We start from the raw sequence: 17,898 nt of genomic DNA, 5'->3' as shown, positions 1-17,898 counted from the left end.
GCGACATTTCTGAAGTTAACGTTACTGAGGGCGACATTTCTGAAGTTAACGTTACTGAGGGCGACATTTCTGAAGTTAACGTTACTGAAGGCGACATTTCTGAAGTTAACGTTACTGAGGGCGACATTTCTGAAGTTAACGTTACTGAGGGCAACGTTACTGAAGCTACTGTCACTGACGATAACGTCACTGAAGTTAATGTTACAGAAGCTAACGTTACTGAGAGCAACGTCCCTCAAGCTAATGTCACTGAAGCTAATGTCACTGACGCTAACATCACTGAAGGCAACGTCTCTGGCGCTAACGTCACTGAAGTTAACGTTACTGAAGCTAATGTCACTGACGCTAACATCACTAAAGGCAACGTCTCTGGCGTTAATGTCATTGAAGTTAACGTTACTGAAGCTAATGTCACTGACGCTAACATCACTGAAGGCAACGTCTCTGGCGCTAACGTCACTCAAGTTAACGTCACTGAAGTTAACGTTACTGAAGTTAACGTTACTGAAGCTAATGTCACTGACGCTAACATCACTGAAGACAACGTCTCTGGCGCTAACGTCACTGAAGTTAACGTTACTGAAGCTAATGTCACTGACGCTAACATCACTAAAGGCAACATCCCTGGCGTTAATGTCATTGAAGCTAAAGTTACTGAAGCAAACGTCACTGACGTTAAAGTTACTGAAGCAAACGTCACTGAAGTCACTGGCGCTAACATCACTGAAGTTAACGTTAATTCAATTCAATTTTATTTAGAAGTTACTGAAGGCAACGTCTCTGGCGCTAATGTCACTGAAGTTAACGTTACTGAAGCTAACGTTACTGAAGCTAATATCACTGACGCTAACATCCGTAAAGGCAATGTCCCTGGCGCTAACATCACTGAAGTTAACATTACTGAAGCTAATGTCACTGACGCTAACATCACTAAAGGCAACGTCACTGGCGTTAACGTCACTGAAGCTAAAGTTACTGAAGCAAACGTCACTGAAGTCACTGGCGCTAACATCACTGAAGTTAACGTTAATTCAATTAAATTTTATTTAGAAGTTACTGAAGGCAACGTCAATGGCGCTAATGTCACTGGCGCAAACGTCACTTCAGCTAACGTTACTGAAGGCCCTGACACTGAAGCTAATGCTACTAAAGGCTTACATGTGTAGATGATGTGATGAAAGGACCAGGAGTTGTTGAATTACACAGGTAAGAAACATCACATGCGTGGAACATAGCTAAGTTACCTAGCTAGCAGCAAGAAAGTAATGAACTTGGGGAACGTGGTACATGGGCTGCCGACCCAGGGCCCACACTAGTAGGGGGCCCACTACATGGGCCGTGAAGTTGGGCCAGTTTAGCTGAGTTCATTGTCGTGGACATGGACGAGTGGCGCGGGGAGAATTCAGCAGCTCTTATCAAATGAAACAGTCCCTTCACTCATGGTTTCAATGGTAAACCACCACAAGAATGATAATCACCAACATAAACACTAGATTCTAAGGAGACACGTTTTAATAAACATAAATCATAAAGAAACATTTGTATTTCAAACAAATGGCAAACTTATTTGCACATTTTAACAAAACACGCTCATGCATCATGGGAATTCTGAGGGACGGACGTAGGCTGCGTGTGCGAGGCGGGTTATTTACGGCGTCCACTGGAAGCGTCTCAGAAGCATTTCAGCACGGTAATGACTTGTTTTTAATTGTCTTTGTGCTTCTACTACATTCTTCAAAGGTCTCTGTGGATCGCTTTAGTTCCTCGTCTTGACGAGTGCATCTAGCAACTACCACAGGGAGCATTTCAGAATAAGAGCGTTTTGCCTGCCGAATTTTGCCGTCATGTTTAGATTTTGTTGATTTGGTGATTAGTGCTTGCTTTTTGTGCTTCTACTATGATTAAGTAGCTACGTAGTAAAAATGTTTTTTGTGTGATTTAACTGTGTTTATTGTTGACATACGATTGGAAGTCTATACCGGGTATTTTATTTTGAAAATTGACCAAATTCTCTACCGTTTCTGTGTCTGACTTCCTGCCCGGTTCATCTGCTCTGTGCTGCTTGAGGCTGGGACGCTTCCTGGACTCACGGCAGCGCTTCTGGTGTGAACACAAACATTTAGTAGAATTACTGCGATCAGCTCCGGCAGCAGCGACGCAGAAAGACTCTGTGGACTTTCATAGTGAGTCCGGGGTAGGGCTGGGCGATACGGCCAAAATTTTTATCACGATAAGAACATTTCATATCATTCGATATCGATAATTATCACGATATGTCAAATCATTATTTCTTAAGTTTAAAGGCTGATTTTTGATCCTGAGTGAAAATTGAAGAAACCAGATGGTTTCTTTATGGTTTAAATGTTTTTTTATTGTCAAACACTCGATTACAAAACAGTGGATCACTTCACAAGTCTGAGATAAAACATTCAAAACTATTAAGATAAAATCTTTTTCAACAAATATGATTATTAAATCTTTTTTCAGTCCCTTTTCCTCAACAAAATAAATATTTTTATATAAAAATTAAAGGCTAATTTGTCCGTGATTCAAATGAATTAAACCAAATATTTATTCACGATATATTGAACATTATAAAATTATATTACGATAATTATCATAATTGTTTTATTGCCCAGCCCTAGTCCGGGGTCATACAAACTTCTTGGTTGCAGGTGGGCCCTGTGATGAAGCTCCGCCCCCACTGTGCTGAGAGTCTAGCTCCGCCCCCGATTACAGCGTTAACTTATCGGAGACGTATGTTGTGCAGGACAAGAGATTTAATTGAAGCTCTCACACAAAACTAAATGTTACTTTAGAGTTTTACGACAAATTTTGACTTTCTAGACTTAAATGATCCATTATTAACATCATGTGTGTCAAACAGGATAAAAAAAATTGTTGTCTCTCGCCACTACTGCTAACATTTTTTCCCATAATAAGCACATAAGTTGTGCAATACAGTATTTTTTTTTTATTAAAATGGAGTAACATTCACGTTACCACAGATATCAGTATATGAGTGAAAAGAGAGTGTCAGCGTCCCAGGAGTGTAAGAACCATGTTGAAAGAGCACTGTGAGCCCTGACGATGGGGTTTGTTACTCCTATTATTCTCCCAGAACAGTTTAATTTATGCTGAATATAAAACAGTTCAGGTTCGACTGACTTATGACTTTAAGTGGAAGGAGTGTGATTACAGACACAACTTGGGCCCTGAGGGTTTAATTTCGGTGTTTTATTTTGGATTTCCCATCTCAAACTATTCAGAACCAAGAATTTAAAGCAGCGTTCTGGAATTTCAAACATTAGCGCCCCCTAGTGGTAGTATCAATGGAAAGTACGACCCAGCTGCAGGTCCAGGGAATCAAACATGAAATTAAAACAGCTGCTGAACTTACTGTGGTTGGTTCCAGGTCGACATGTCCGGCAGCTTCATCACGTGACCTTCAGCCTCGATGTGACGGAGGACGTCATCTCTGGAGGCGAACTTCTCCTGGCAGCCGTAGCAGCGGCTCTGGTGGATCTGCCGCCGGATGAAGTTCACCAGCTTCACCTGCTGGTAGAACCTGAGATCTGAGGGAGGACGCGGCAGAGCGTAAGTATATCACACATTAAAATATATAATTATCAAGTCAGTGCTGCATTATCAGTTTATTAATCAATCAAGTCTCCTGCCGAACTAGAGGCTGTAATGTTCTGATGCACCATATATTTGGAACAAACTCAGAAAACCTGCTCCGCTGTTCTGCTGCGACTCTTCTTTCAAATCAAGGTTCAAAACGTTTCTATTCGCCACTGCTAGGACTATTCCACTCATATGTTGCTGCACAGCACTCTAACTACGCTTTCAGTGTTCATTTCTTATCTTCTATTTTGTCTTGCTTTTTTTATAAATACATTTGCGTCTTTTTATATCACATTTCATATTTTATATCTGAACTTCTGGCTGTTTCCAGTCATCTTATGGAGCAAAGTCAAACTTGTACACTGCTTCCTTTAATCATGGGGATGCTGTTGATTTTCAAAGATGGTGCAGTTCAGCACTTTGTTGTTAGTGTTTGTTTTCTAATGTGGTTTTACTTACTGAGTTCTGTCCTCACTTTGTGGAGATCAAAACCATGAGCTTCCTGAAAAAGAAAGAAAAGTCCATCCGGAGAACAAGCTGTTATAAAAGCAGCGTAGATCGTAATATACCAATCAGCTATAACATTATGAGCCCCGACAGGTGAAGTGAACAACTCCGGTTAATCTCATTACCATGTCACCTGTCAGTGGGTGCGACTTTGACAAGAACCATCTGATTAAAAAAGACCGTTACAACCTTTTTATATACAGTCTACGGTTACAACCAGCTTACTGTTGAGCTAACTTCTCCGTATGATGATAATAAGTTAATAATATTTGCCCTCTTCACACACAATCACTAAAGCAGATGATTTTGACTTCTGGACTGGTCTTTCTTGTTTGTTGCTGTACCTTCATGTGTGTGTAGATCTGATCCATCGTCTCTGACTGATGATCACAGAACAGACACACAGCAGACACTGGATGAGCCCGCCAGTCCGACCAGTCGCTGCGGACCAAACAGAGATGTCAGACAGCCGGGAGATAAAGAGGAGAAGCAGGTTTCACACATGAGATACGACACAAATAAGGTCTGTGGTCAGAGGATTCGATCTACTTGAGATGTGTCAAGAACAATGAAACTCTGAGCTCTGAGGAGACAAATGAAAGTGAAGCAGAAAGTCAGTAAAACCTGCATGCTTTGGCCCCAGACTGATTTATTCTGACCCTTCTGGTTCCTGCTGCAGATACTTACTCGTCTTCATCGTCTGCCAGCTCTCGGTCATCCTCGCTCTGCACTTCCTCCCAGGTCTTCCCCAGCTCCTGACAGCAGAGGGGATGGAGTCGTTTGAAGATCACAGACTGTAATAAAACTCAACATCTACTGGATAGATCTGGTCCATCTGTGTGTTCAAAACACTAACGATTTTACCAAAATAAGGACCAATGCTCCGTCACACGTCAATGGACGGGAAAACTTCTCACTATTAAAATGTAACTGCAGTGACTCCACGAAGGAACAAGACCTTTCTTACAGCGAGAAGAATATTTTACTCTGTAAACATGTGACTTGGCGACGCAACTCTCAACAGACATACTTTGGCTTTTGAGTTCTGTCTAAGTCAGGATGTTAAAGTCTTACCAGGTAGTTGATGACGTAGAAGCGGTCGTATTCGCAGTTGTTGGCGTTGATGCGGCGATGAGCTTTCTTCCTCATGTGATCCTTCAGAGTGGTTTTATCTCGGAAGGTTTTCTCACAGTACAAACACTGCAGGCTGACAGAAAAACACCGTTAACTTGGACTGAAGGCTGTCGGGCTTCTGAACTTATCATCCCACTGAAGCCATACATGCCATCAGCTCTCGTGCTGCATTATTGCTTGTACGTTGTTCCCCAATGTAAGTCGCTTTGGATAAAAGCGTCTGCCTAACGTGTAAATGTAAATGCCTTTATTTTGTATGTGTATGTCGTGGAAATGAAGAAATGAAAAGGCAGAAAGAAAACGGTGTGCAGAGCTCGTGGTTTTATGTTTGGGTTCAGGAGGCAGACACCATCTCCACATTTAAGAGTAGGCTTAAGACTTTCCTCTTTGATAAAGCTTATAGTTAGGGCTGGCTCAGGTGAGTCCTGAACCATCCCTTAGTTATGCTGCTATAGGCCTAGACTGCCGGGGGATTTCCCATGATGCACTGAGCTCCTCTCTCCTCCCATCACTTCCTGCAGGTGTTTCTGGATCTGCGAGTCACCTGCTGCCCTCCTGTTACTGTTACGAGCCCTATTATTATTAGTGTAATTAATATAACGATAATTATCAGTACCATTATTCATTTTCTGTACCAATGCTAACTCTACTGTTTGTATTTTCTGTGTGGAGATCGTGTTAATCCCAAACGCTCCAGTGGAGCTGCTCAGTGGCCAACAGGTCAGACTGGTTGTACTGGACAGCTTCCAGGTGTGAATGTGATCAGAGGCTTCCTCTCATACAAACTGAATGACCTAAGAACAACTTCACTAACATTAAAATCTCTAATTAAACATAGAGTTTGCAGGTTATTACATTTCCTCAGCTGAGGCAGGTCTTACTTGTCCAGTTTGCTCTGCAGAGTGTCCAGGAACTGGTCGCAGTAGACGATGTTGTCTGGCAGTCCGATGCTGAAGGAATGTTCTCTGGCCATGTGGTTCAGCAGAGACGACCTGGAAACACGATGGCGGCAGGTTTTTAAAAATTATTATTATGAAACTACATGTTTGTGAGTTGTTTGTAAAGATTTACGTCTTCAGCAGGAGCCTTTTAGGATTTTTATGGAATCTGTTAATAACTTCAATATTGAAATAAACAACAAAAAGTTCTAAATGTATTTTTCAAATCAAGAATGATCTGCTGACATTCTTCAATTAAATGTACGTCCTCATCATCATATGTGCTGCATCTTGTTGTTGTAAAGTGTGATCAGTGGTTGGTTTACATGTCAGATACATTTTTTTAAAACTTGAAATATGACCCAACACATGTCGCTGAAGCGAGGGGGCTGGGCGAAATGGCTCAAACTGTTATCACCATAAAAACATTTCATTCGATATCGATAATTATCAAATTCTTATGTCTTTCAAGTTTAAAGGCTAATTTTTGCCCCTGAATATAAATTGAAGGGCCAGATGGTTACAGGAAATATGATTAGTAACTCTTCTTTCAGTTTCCTCAACAAAATAAACATCTTAACAGAAAAATTAAGTGCTAATTCAGCTAATTAATTATTAACGATATATTGAACATTTGTTATATTGTTACTGAAAAACATTATATTACGATAATTATCCTTATTGTTTTATTGCCCAGCCCTAGTCCAGTGTTGGGTTCTGATAGATTTTACATTTACTGATGTACTCTGTAACAATCAGGAAGTTTCAAAGCAGCTGACGGAAATGCATCATCACACGGCCGTACCTGTTTCCAGCAAACTCTTCGCTGCAGAACATGCAGAGACGCTGGAAGCTGCTGTCGTCTCTCTCCTTCTGCTGCTGCTCCAGCACCTCCTCCTGTGGAAGACCAGCAACACCGTCAGACAAACACCGAAGAAGAAAAACAGCATCGCCAACGTCCTATTGCGAGAAGGAGTCTCCTCTCTGATTTTTACTGGAGGGGAGAGTTAAAACCATTAAAAGAATCATCAGGGGATCCTGTTGATATTTTGCAGAAACTCTGATCACATCTTTTAAACAACTCAACTTTGGCTTGGATTGGGTCGTCGAAAAACTGTGAACAGCATGTTGAAAAAAGAAATTAGCTTCAGTTTTTGATTGATGCCAAACGATCAGAAGGTGACTGTAGTGTTTCTTCTGCTGTGGCACTGAGATCGTGACCGACTCACCAGTCGTTTCTGTTGGAGTCTTTCTCGGAGGACTCGGTCTTCTGGAAGGACGTCACACAGCAGGAAGTAGTCCTCCTGCTTCTCTGTGGGAGCAACAACTGGTTATTTATATATATATAAAAGTATGTTTAATTCTGCATTCACATCATATGTAAGTTTATCTATAAGATGCAGGTTTTTATTCCAGAAAATATGGATCAGCTCAAAACTATTTTAAAAAGGTGCAATTCCCTCTCCACTGCAGTTCTTCTGCAGTACTTCCTGTTACTCTACTCACCAACAGGACCGGTGGAGTTTGTCTTGATCACGCTGCAGAAGTCTGTGACCGGCTGCTCCATGAATCTGCCCTTCCAGTACAACATGTACCTGACGGAGGACAGGAAAGACGTCAGAAAAGCTTCAGCAATGCTCACCTTTGACACCATAGAGGTAATTTACTTAACAGACTCTTGAATAATATCTTATTAATACCTCGTTAGCAGAGCTGAGAGTTGACACTGTCGATATTTCTCCCTCTCTACTGATACACAGTTTATATATATTATGATGTGGAAACAGTTCTCAAAGTCACATACAAATCAAAATGATAATAATCGGTCAGCCGATTAACCGGGCCCGCACTCACAAGGCCGATAAACAAAAAGTGTCTGCGGACACGTCTGCAGCAGCCTCGGTAGTTAGCTGGTGGTGAACGATGTTAGCGCTCCCTCTTCTCGTTTTGGGAAGGAGGTCAAAAGGGTAGTTCGGAGCCCTAAATGTCCGCAGTCACCATCGTCTTTTCTAAATGTGAACACGTTACTCCTAAATGACAGCAGCTTATATATTTATACTGTAGAGAATAATGCAGCTGAATGACGTCTGACAGAGTGAACCCCTCTAAACAGCAGGACCCAAAGTTTGTCCCGGTTTCATTCATTAATAAAACATCTGAAACGACAGCTTACTGCTGAGATAACATGCAGATTAGACGACTCTGCATTTGAGCTGCAACTAACGATTATTTTCTCGATTAATCGATTAGTTGTTTGGTGTCAGAAAATTCAAAAGTCAAAAACGTCCATCCCTGTTTCCCAAAGTCAAGAAGACGTCATATTCAGTTTACTGCCGGAAAATTAAGAAAATTAATCAAACCAATTCATCGATTATCAACATAGTTATAGACTAATTTAATAGCAGACAACTGATCGATTATTTGAGTAATCGTTGAAGCTCATTCACCACAACTTTCCCTCAAATTAGAAAATCGCCGTCTCGCATCATCTTGTCACTTTCTTGTATGGAAGACGCAGCAGACGTGTGTGATACCAACGTCTCACATTTGCCAACAAAAAAAAGAAGAAAAAAAGGCCCAGAAGACCAGGATCCAGGTCGTCTTCACCAAAGCAGGGAAACTGTTCTGCAGAACGTGCAGTATTGTGGTCGAACATAAAGGAAATCGTCTACTGACAAACGCTTTGAGAGAGAACTTCAGACACACGTGGAGGACGTCAGGCAATATGCAGGGTTAGGGTTAGGCCCGCCAAGTCCAGGGGGGACTGTTTCATGATTCAACTATAGAAATCAAATCTCGCTTTACAGTTTTCTCTTATTTCCACAATTTAATTGCCAAAAAACGCTCCAAAACATCACAACTTTCATCGCTATTTCTTAGAAAAGCTGCCGCAAAATAAAGTATTTTAGGTCGCAACAATCACAAAAAAGGCTGCGAGATCCTGGAGGGACTGACTAATGGAAAGACATTTCTTTGTTTTGATATCAGCATTATGTAACGGCCATCGGCTGCCCTGCTCTCTAAATATTGTCATCGGTCCTGTAAATCCCATATCGGTCCAATAAAATTAACTATGTTCAGCTTTTCATGAGTAAAACAAACTAAATTTGTACTTACAGATATGGTGATAACATGATTTGATCACCCCGCGACCCTGTATGCAGGATAAGCGGTTGACAGTGGATGGATGATTTGATGAAACCATCACAGTGTGATTCCAGGAAGAGTCAATCAACAATAACTGCTCAGCCCAACTAATTAGTAGCAACACGTTTCCTTCTGCATCCATGACAAAGTGATATATCGGTCTAAAACCAACCCTGTGTTCATCATTTTACACCCTTTTCAAACACTTTCACAGTTTTATTTCTGGACGACCAGCCGTAGACGCAGCACAGGGTTCATACTTTGGGACGTCTGCGATGAGTTTGACGTCGGCGATGACCAGCTTGTGCTCCAGCAGCAGGTGTTTGAGGAGGACGTCTTTCTGCTGCAGAGGGACGGACTCGGGACAGAAGAGACACACCAGCGGCTCTGCGCTGGGACACTGCAGACTGGGAGCACTGGGGCCATCAGCTGACTCCTCTGGAAAACACAGCGGCTCCAGTATACTGTCCTGACCTGAGAGACGGATACAAGTAAACAAACACGCGTTACTCCGACCCAGCGTGCCCCGAGGAAGGACTGAAACAAATGAATCCGGGCGGTTTGCTTTTGTTTCCGACCTTAGTGACTCCTTAGATTTGTTCTTCGTCGGGCTGTATTTTATTCAAAGACAGAAATACAGACATTGGAAAAGGAAGACGGGGTTTTTGGATTAAAGAGCAGCAGACCACGATCCACCAGCCGGATTAATTTTCTATTAATATATTTATTTTGTTGATTTAATAATCATATTTGTCAAAAAAAGATTTTATCTTAATAGTTTTGAATGTTCTACCTCAGATTTGTTTGTCCCGTTCTGACAATAAAGAAAAGTTTAACCACAATTAACCATCTGATTTCTTCAATTTTAACTCAGGAGCAAAAATCAGCCTTTAAAATTAAATAATGATTTGACATATATCGTGATAATTATCGATATCAAATGATATGAAATGTTTTTATCAGGATAACATTTTTGGCCACATCGCCCAGCCTTAATATTTAGTAGAAGAAAATGATTCACCTCAAGGTTTCCAAACAAGTTTTATATTATTCCCCTGAAGTAAAGACCACGTCTGCTAGTGAAAGATAAAGAGAAGAAGCGCTTTTTCACACAGAAACTAAATTGTGGTGGTGAGATGTGTTAGCACGTTTGCCAAACAGTTTCACAGAGAAATCCTTCACTGATCCAAACACTGAACACAAATGTCAGGTTCTGGGTTGCTCACCAGTTCAGTTCTGGCCAACCAATCCCTGCTGGTTGGTGTAAAACACATCATTACTCCGCCACATACACCAGACTTAAACTCTGGTTTGCTGCAATTACAGAGAGATTTACCTGCTGGTGAGAGGTTTAATCAGCATTCTGTGAACTTTAATTTATGTTCCAAATCCCGTGCTCCAGCATTAAATACTGATTAGAAAAAATCTTAATTCTGTATAGTGATTTTGGATTAGATCCATCACCAGTTTTGGATTACTAAATCTGTCTGTTTCATGGGATTGTGTGCAAAAGTGTTGACAGCAAACTCCACACGGTGGCAGCTTGTTTTCTCACCAACAGCTGTGTCCTCTGGTTTCTCTGCATTGTTGTGTGTTTGTGAGTCCAGACGTGAAGGTTGAGGTGGAAACGCTGAGCACACCGCAGTTCTCTTCCACGACAAACTGAAGATGGACCAGGTGTCAGCCGCAACATTTATTTACCAAAAAGAGATGGAAGACACTTTTTGTTCTCAAATCCTGTTTTACTTTAAACACGATCGAAATCGAGTGTTCAATCAGCACTGTAGTTTTCATGACTTATGCTTATATTAAGTACTGGCAAAAGTTTCTGAATTTAGAAAAGAAAACTTTAGGTTTACTTTAAGTGATAAACTTCATATTCAAGAAAAACATGTTTCATATTATCGCTTGAATAGAGAGAATTAGTAAGTAAGATATGCTGACAGTCGTCTGAGCTGCAGACGAGTCTGCACTTCTGAAAAGGCTTCTTTTTAAGTGCATATTCAGGGCGCATAATTGGTGTAATTAGCTTTTCGCAGAGCATGGTTTTAAGTGCCTACAAGTGTGGAGAAAAATACTGTTCTGTACTGACAGATCCAGCAAAAACACTTCAGTTTATTAGCACTTTTTCACAGCCCTGCTGCACACAGGGACGACAAGTCTGGTGAGAGGAAGAATTCAGTCCAAAGGAAAGAAACGAAGAAGTCCAACCACCCCACTTCCCAAAACTGTCTGCCGTCCTATCTGCAGGAGTCTCTGGTCTTCAGCAGCTGGTGGAGGACGCTGCTCTGTTTCAGCGCTCTGAGGTTGGAAATGTCCTCGGCGATAACCGGGACGTCCTCGCCGTGATTTGTCTCGTCACTTTCATCTTCATCGCTGTCAGATAGTGTGCACAGGAGGGCGTCGTTCTCATACGTGGGGAAGTAATACCTGAGGAGAGATTGAGGGCAGGCGTTTTTAAAACCCTTTTGGTTTTAGCTCAGCTTTTTGCTGAATATGTACAGTTGGGAGGCGACTAATGTTTTGACCCTGTTTGAATTGTTCTCTGAGTTACACGCATGATGTTTGTCAATTTAAATTTAATTTTGAAACTCAAAGTCTGTTTAAGTATAAGAAAAAATATGTAATTACAATGACGTCAAACCCAAAAGTTGCATATGTCACATAATTTTTTCAATGAGACCAACGTTATTGAAGCTAACGTCACTGACACGAACGTTACAAAAGCTAACGTTACTGAAAGCGACATTTCTGAAGTTAACGTTACTGAGGGCGACATTTCTGAAGTTAACGTTACTGAAGGCGACATTTCTGAAGTTAACGTTACTGAGGGCGACATTTCTGAAGTTAACGTTACTGAGGGCGACATTTCTGAAGTTAACGTTACTGAAGGCGACATTTCTGAAGTTAACGTTACTGAGGGCGACATTTCTGAAGTTAACGTTACTGAGGGCAACGTTACTGAAGCTACTGTCACTGACGATAACGTCACTGAAGTTAATGTTACAGAAGCTAACGTTACTGAGAGCAACGTCCCTCAAGCTAATGTCACTGAAGCTAATGTCACTGACGCTAACATCACTGAAGGCAACGTCTCTGGCGCTAACGTCACTGAAGTTAACGTTACTGAAGCTAATGTCACTGACGCTAACATCACTAAAGGCAACGTCTCTGGCGTTAATGTCATTGAAGTTAACGTTACTGAAGCTAATGTCACTGACGCTAACATCACTGAAGGCAACGTCTCTGGCGCTAACGTCACTCAAGTTAACGTCACTGAAGTTAACGTTACTGAAGTTAACGTTACTGAAGCTAATGTCACTGACGCTAACATCACTGAAGACAACGTCTCTGGCGCTAACGTCACTGAAGTTAACGTTACTGAAGCTAATGTCACTGACGCTAACATCACTAAAGGCAACATCCCTGGCGTTAATGTCATTGAAGCTAAAGTTACTGAAGCAAACGTCACTGACGTTAAAGTTACTGAAGCAAACGTCACTGAAGTCACTGGCGCTAACATCACTGAAGTTAACGTTAATTCAATTCAATTTTATTTAGAAGTTACTGAAGGCAACGTCTCTGGCGCTAATGTCACTGAAGTTAACGTTACTGAAGCTAACGTTACTGAAGCTAATATCACTGACGCTAACATCCGTAAAGGCAATGTCCCTGGCGCTAACATCACTGAAGTTAACATTACTGAAGCTAATGTCACTGACGCTAACATCACTAAAGGCAACGTCACTGGCGTTAACGTCACTGAAGCTAAAGTTACTGAAGCAAACGTCACTGAAGTCACTGGCGCTAACATCACTGAAGTTAACGTTAATTCAATTAAATTTTATTTAGAAGTTACTGAAGGCAACGTCAATGGCGCTAATGTCACTGGCGCAAACGTCACTTCAGCTAACGTTACTGAAGGCCCTGACACTGAAGCTAATGCTACTAAAGGCTTACATGTGTAGATGATGTGATGAAAGGACCAGGAGTTGTTGAATTACACAGGTAAGAAACATCACATGCGTGGAACATAGCTAAGTTACCTAGCTAGCAGCAAGAAAGTAATGAACTTGGGGAACGTGGTACATGGGCTGCCGACCCAGGGCCCACACTAGTAGGGGGCCCACTACATGGGCCGTGAAGTTGGGCCAGTTTAGCTGAGTTCATTGTCGTGGACATGGACGAGTGGCGCGGGGAGAATTCAGCAGCTCTTATCAAATGAAACAGTCCCTTCACTCATGGTTTCAATGGTAAACCACCACAAGAATGATAATCACCAACATAAACACTAGATTCTAAGGAGACACGTTTTAATAAACATAAATCATAAAGAAACATTTGTATTTCAAACAAATGGCAAACTTATTTGCACATTTTAACAAAACACGCTCATGCATCATGGGAATTCTGAGGGACGGACGTAGGCTGCGTGTGCGAGGCGGGTTATTTACGGCGTCCACTGGAAGCGTCTCAGAAGCATTTCAGCACGGTAATGACTTGTTTTTAATTGTCTTTGTGCTTCTACTACATTCTTCAAAGGTCTCTGTGGATCGCTTTAGTTCCTCGTCTTGACGAGTGCATCTAGCAACTACCACAGGGAGCATTTCAGAATAAGAGCGTTTTGCCTGCCGAATTTTGCCGTCATGTTTAGATTTTGTTGATTTGGTGATTAGTGCTTGCTTTTTGTGCTTCTACTATGATTAAGTAGCTACGTAGTAAAAATGTTTTTTGTGTGATTTAACTGTGTTTATTGTTGACATACGATTGGAAGTCTATACCGGGTATTTTATTTTGAAAATTGACCAAATTCTCTACCGTTTCTGTGTCTGACTTCCTGCCCGGTTCATCTGCTCTGTGCTGCTTGAGGCTGGGACGCTTCCTGGACTCACGGCAGCGCTTCTGGTGTGAACACAAACATTTAGTAGAATTACTGCGATCAGCTCCGGCAGCAGCGACGCAGAAAGACTCTGTGGACTTTCATAGTGAGTCCGGGGTAGGGCTGGGCGATACGGCCAAAATTTTTATCACGATAAGAACATTTCATATCATTCGATATCGATAATTATCACGATATGTCAAATCATTATTTCTTAAGTTTAAAGGCTGATTTTTGATCCTGAGTGAAAATTGAAGAAACCAGATGGTTTCTTTATGGTTTAAATGTTTTTTTATTGTCAAACACTCGATTACAAAACAGTGGATCACTTCACAAGTCTGAGATAAAACATTCAAAACTATTAAGATAAAATCTTTTTCAACAAATATGATTATTAAATCTTTTTTCAGTCCCTTTTCCTCAACAAAATAAATATTTTTATATAAAAATTAAAGGCTAATTTGTCCGTGATTCAAATGAATTAAACCAAATATTTATTCACGATATATTGAACATTATAAAATTATATTACGATAATTATCATAATTGTTTTATTGCCCAGCCCTAGTCCGGGGTCATACAAACTTCTTGGTTGCAGGTGGGCCCTGTGATGAAGCTCCGCCCCCACTGTGCTGAGAGTCTAGCTCCGCCCCCGATTACAGCGTTAACTTATCGGAGACGTATGTTGTGCAGGACAAGAGATTTAATTGAAGCTCTCACACAAAACTAAATGTTACTTTAGAGTTTTACGACAAATTTTGACTTTCTAGACTTAAATGATCCATTATTAACATCATGTGTGTCAAACAGGATAAAAAAAATTGTTGTCTCTCGCCACTACTGCTAACATTTTTTCCCATAATAAGCACATAAGTTGTGCAATACAGTATTTTTTTTTTATTAAAATGGAGTAACATTCACGTTACCACAGATATCAGTATATGAGTGAAAAGAGAGTGTCAGCGTCCCAGGAGTGTAAGAACCATGTTGAAAGAGCACTGTGAGCCCTGACGATGGGGTTTGTTACTCCTATTATTCTCCCAGAACAGTTTAATTTATGCTGAATATAAAACAGTTCAGGTTCGACTGACTTATGACTTTAAGTGGAAGGAGTGTGATTACAGACACAACTTGGGCCCTGAGGGTTTAATTTCGGTGTTTTATTTTGGATTTCCCATCTCAAACTATTCAGAACCAAGAATTTAAAGCAGCGTTCTGGAATTTCAAACATTAGCGCCCCCTAGTGGTAGTATCAATGGAAAGTACGACCCAGCTGCAGGTCCAGGGAATCAAACATGAAATTAAAACAGCTGCTGAACTTACTGTGGTTGGTTCCAGGTCGACATGTCCGGCAGCTTCATCACGTGACCTTCAGCCTCGATGTGACGGAGGACGTCATCTCTGGAGGCGAACTTCTCCTGGCAGCCGTAGCAGCGGCTCTGGTGGATCTGCCGCCGGATGAAGTTCACCAGCTTCACCTGCTGGTAGAACCTGAGATCTGAGGGAGGACGCGGCAGAGCGTAAGTATATCACACATTAAAATATATAATTATCAAGTCAGTGCTGCATTATCAGTTTATTAATCAATCAAGTCTCCTGCCGAACTAGAGGCTGTAATGTTCTGATGCACCATATATTTGGAACAAACTCAGAAAACCTGCTCCGCTGTTCTGCTGCGACTCTTCTTTCAAATCAAGGTTCAAAACGTTTCTATTCGCCACTGCTAGGACTATTCCACTCATATGTTGCTGCACAGCACTCTAACTACGCTTTCAGTGTTCATTTCTTATCTTCTATTTTGTCTTGCTTTTTTTATAAATACATTTGCGTCTTTTTATATCACATTTCATATTTTATATCTGAACTTCTGGCTGTTTCCAGTCATCTTATGGAGCAAAGTCAAACTTGTACACTGCTTCCTTTAATCATGGGGATGCTGTTGATTTTCAAAGATGGTGCAGTTCAGCACTTTGTTGTTAGTGTTTGTTTTCTAATGTGGTTTTACTTACTGAGTTCTGTCCTCACTTTGTGGAGATCAAAACCATGAGCTTCCTGAAAAAGAAAGAAAAGTCCATCCGGAGAACAAGCTGTTATAAAAGCAGCGTAGATCGTAATATACCAATCAGCTATAACATTATGAGCCCCGACAGGTGAAGTGAACAACTCCGGTTAATCTCATTACCATGTCACCTGTCAGTGGGTGCGACTTTGACAAGAACCATCTGATTAAAAAAGACCGTTACAACCTTTTTATATACAGTCTACGGTTACAACCAGCTTACTGTTGAGCTAACTTCTCCGTATGATGATAATAAGTTAATAATATTTGCCCTCTTCACACACAATCACTAAAGCAGATGATTTTGACTTCTGGACTGGTCTTTCTTGTTTGTTGCTGTACCTTCATGTGTGTGTAGATCTGATCCATCGTCTCTGACTGATGATCACAGAACAGACACACAGCAGACACTGGATGAGCCCGCCAGTCCGACCAGTCGCTGCGGACCAAACAGAGATGTCAGACAGCCGGGAGATAAAGAGGAGAAGCAGGTTTCACACATGAGATACGACACAAATAAGGTCTGTGGTCAGAGGATTCGATCTACTTGAGATGTGTCAAGAACAATGAAACTCTGAGCTCTGAGGAGACAAATGAAAGTGAAGCAGAAAGTCAGTAAAACCTGCATGCTTTGGCCCCAGACTGATTTATTCTGACCCTTCTGGTTCCTGCTGCAGATACTTACTCGTCTTCATCGTCTGCCAGCTCTCGGTCATCCTCGCTCTGCACTTCCTCCCAGGTCTTCCCCAGCTCCTGACAGCAGAGGGGATGGAGTCGTTTGAAGATCACAGACTGTAATAAAACTCAACATCTACTGGATAGATCTGGTCCATCTGTGTGTTCAAAACACTAACGATTTTACCAAAATAAGGACCAATGCTCCGTCACACGTCAATGGACGGGAAAACTTCTCACTATTAAAATGTAACTGCAGTGACTCCACGAAGGAACAAGACCTTTCTTACAGCGAGAAGAATATTTTACTCTGTAAACATGTGACTTGGCGACGCAACTCTCAACAGACATACTTTGGCTTTTGAGTTCTGTCTAAGTCAGGATGTTAAAGTCTTACCAGGTAGTTGATGACGTAGAAGCGGTCGTATTCGCAGTTGTTGGCGTTGATGCGCCGGTGAGCTTTCTTCCTCATGTGATCCTTCAGAGTGGTTTTATCTCGGAAGGTTTTCTCACAGTACAAACACTGCAGGCTGACAGAAAAACACCGTTAACTTGGACTGAAGGCTGTCGGGCTTCTGAACTTATCATCCCACTGAAGCCATACATGCCATCAGCTCTCGTGCTGCATTATTGCTTGTACGTTGTTCCCCAATGTAAGTCGCTTTGGATAAAAGCGTCTGCCTAACGTGTAAATGTAAATGCCTTTATTTTGTATGTGTATGTCGTGGAAATGAAGAAATGAAAAGGCAGAAAGAAAACGGTGTGCAGAGCTCGTGGTTTTATGTTTGGGTTCAGGAGGCAGACACCATCTCCACATTTAAGAGTAGGCTTAAGACTTTCCTCTTTGATAAAGCTTATAGTTAGGGCTGGCTCAGGTGAGTCCTGAACCATCCCTTAGTTATGCTGCTATAGGCCTAGACTGCCGGGGGATT

At 41.5% G+C, this 17,898-nt stretch overlaps 2 protein-coding genes across 2 annotated transcripts in view; both read right to left on the bottom strand.

Annotated features, from left to right (window-relative positions):
* LOC123961509 (zinc finger protein 277-like) overlaps positions 1-11,367 on the bottom strand; it is a 13,152-nt gene extending 1,785 nt beyond the window's left edge. The window contains exons 1-11 of the mRNA XM_046036978.1: positions 11,298-11,367; positions 9,614-9,827; positions 7,713-7,801; positions 7,436-7,518; positions 7,012-7,103; positions 6,150-6,260; positions 5,209-5,341; positions 4,822-4,889; positions 4,479-4,575; positions 4,087-4,129; positions 3,401-3,575 (exon numbers count right to left, since the gene is read on the bottom strand). Of these exons, the coding sequence (XP_045892934.1) occupies positions 3,401-3,575; positions 4,087-4,129; positions 4,479-4,575; positions 4,822-4,889; positions 5,209-5,341; positions 6,150-6,260; positions 7,012-7,103; positions 7,436-7,518; positions 7,713-7,801; positions 9,614-9,827; positions 11,298-11,367 (1,175 nt within the window). The remainder of the gene's footprint in view (positions 1-3,400; positions 3,576-4,086; positions 4,130-4,478; positions 4,576-4,821; positions 4,890-5,208; positions 5,342-6,149; positions 6,261-7,011; positions 7,104-7,435; positions 7,519-7,712; positions 7,802-9,613; positions 9,828-11,297) is intronic.
* Positions 11,368-11,448: 81 nt separating this feature from the next.
* Positions 11,449-17,518, bottom strand: LOC123961118 (zinc finger protein 277-like). The gene is made up of 6 exons (XM_046036198.1): positions 17,364-17,518; positions 16,977-17,044; positions 16,634-16,730; positions 16,242-16,284; positions 15,556-15,730; positions 11,449-11,783 (listed from the first exon to the last, which is right to left on the bottom strand). Exons 1-6 carry the CDS (start codon positions 17,436-17,438, stop codon positions 11,594-11,596), a joined length of 648 nt encoding a protein of 215 aa, XP_045892154.1. The 5' UTR covers positions 17,439-17,518; the 3' UTR covers positions 11,449-11,593.
* Between the last annotated feature and the right edge of the window lie 380 nt (positions 17,519-17,898).

Source organism: Micropterus dolomieu, linkage group LG22 (assembly GCF_021292245.1).
Source record: "Micropterus dolomieu isolate WLL.071019.BEF.003 ecotype Adirondacks linkage group LG22, ASM2129224v1, whole genome shotgun sequence".
In the NCBI taxonomy this organism is placed as follows: domain Eukaryota; kingdom Metazoa; phylum Chordata; class Actinopteri; order Centrarchiformes; family Centrarchidae; genus Micropterus; species Micropterus dolomieu.
Note: the sequence above shows the minus strand (reverse complement) of the source record. Positions and strands in the feature narration are given on the sequence as shown.

What these genes read in the sequence shown, in the direction of transcription:
- LOC123961118 (XM_046036198.1), bottom strand. Translation starts at nt 17,438, where the DNA reads ATGAGGAAGAAAGCTCACCGGCGCATCAACGCCAACAACTGCGAATAC. An exon ending in CTGGCAGACGATGAAGACGA is followed by an intron (nt 16,731 to 16,976) that starts GTAAGTATCTGC and finishes TTTGGTCCGCAG; the next exon opens with CGACTGGTCGGACTGGCGGG. An exon ending in TCGACCTGGAACCAACCACA is followed by an intron (nt 11,784 to 15,555) that starts GTAAGTTCAGCA and finishes ATCTCTCCTCAG; the next exon opens with GTATTACTTCCCCACGTATG.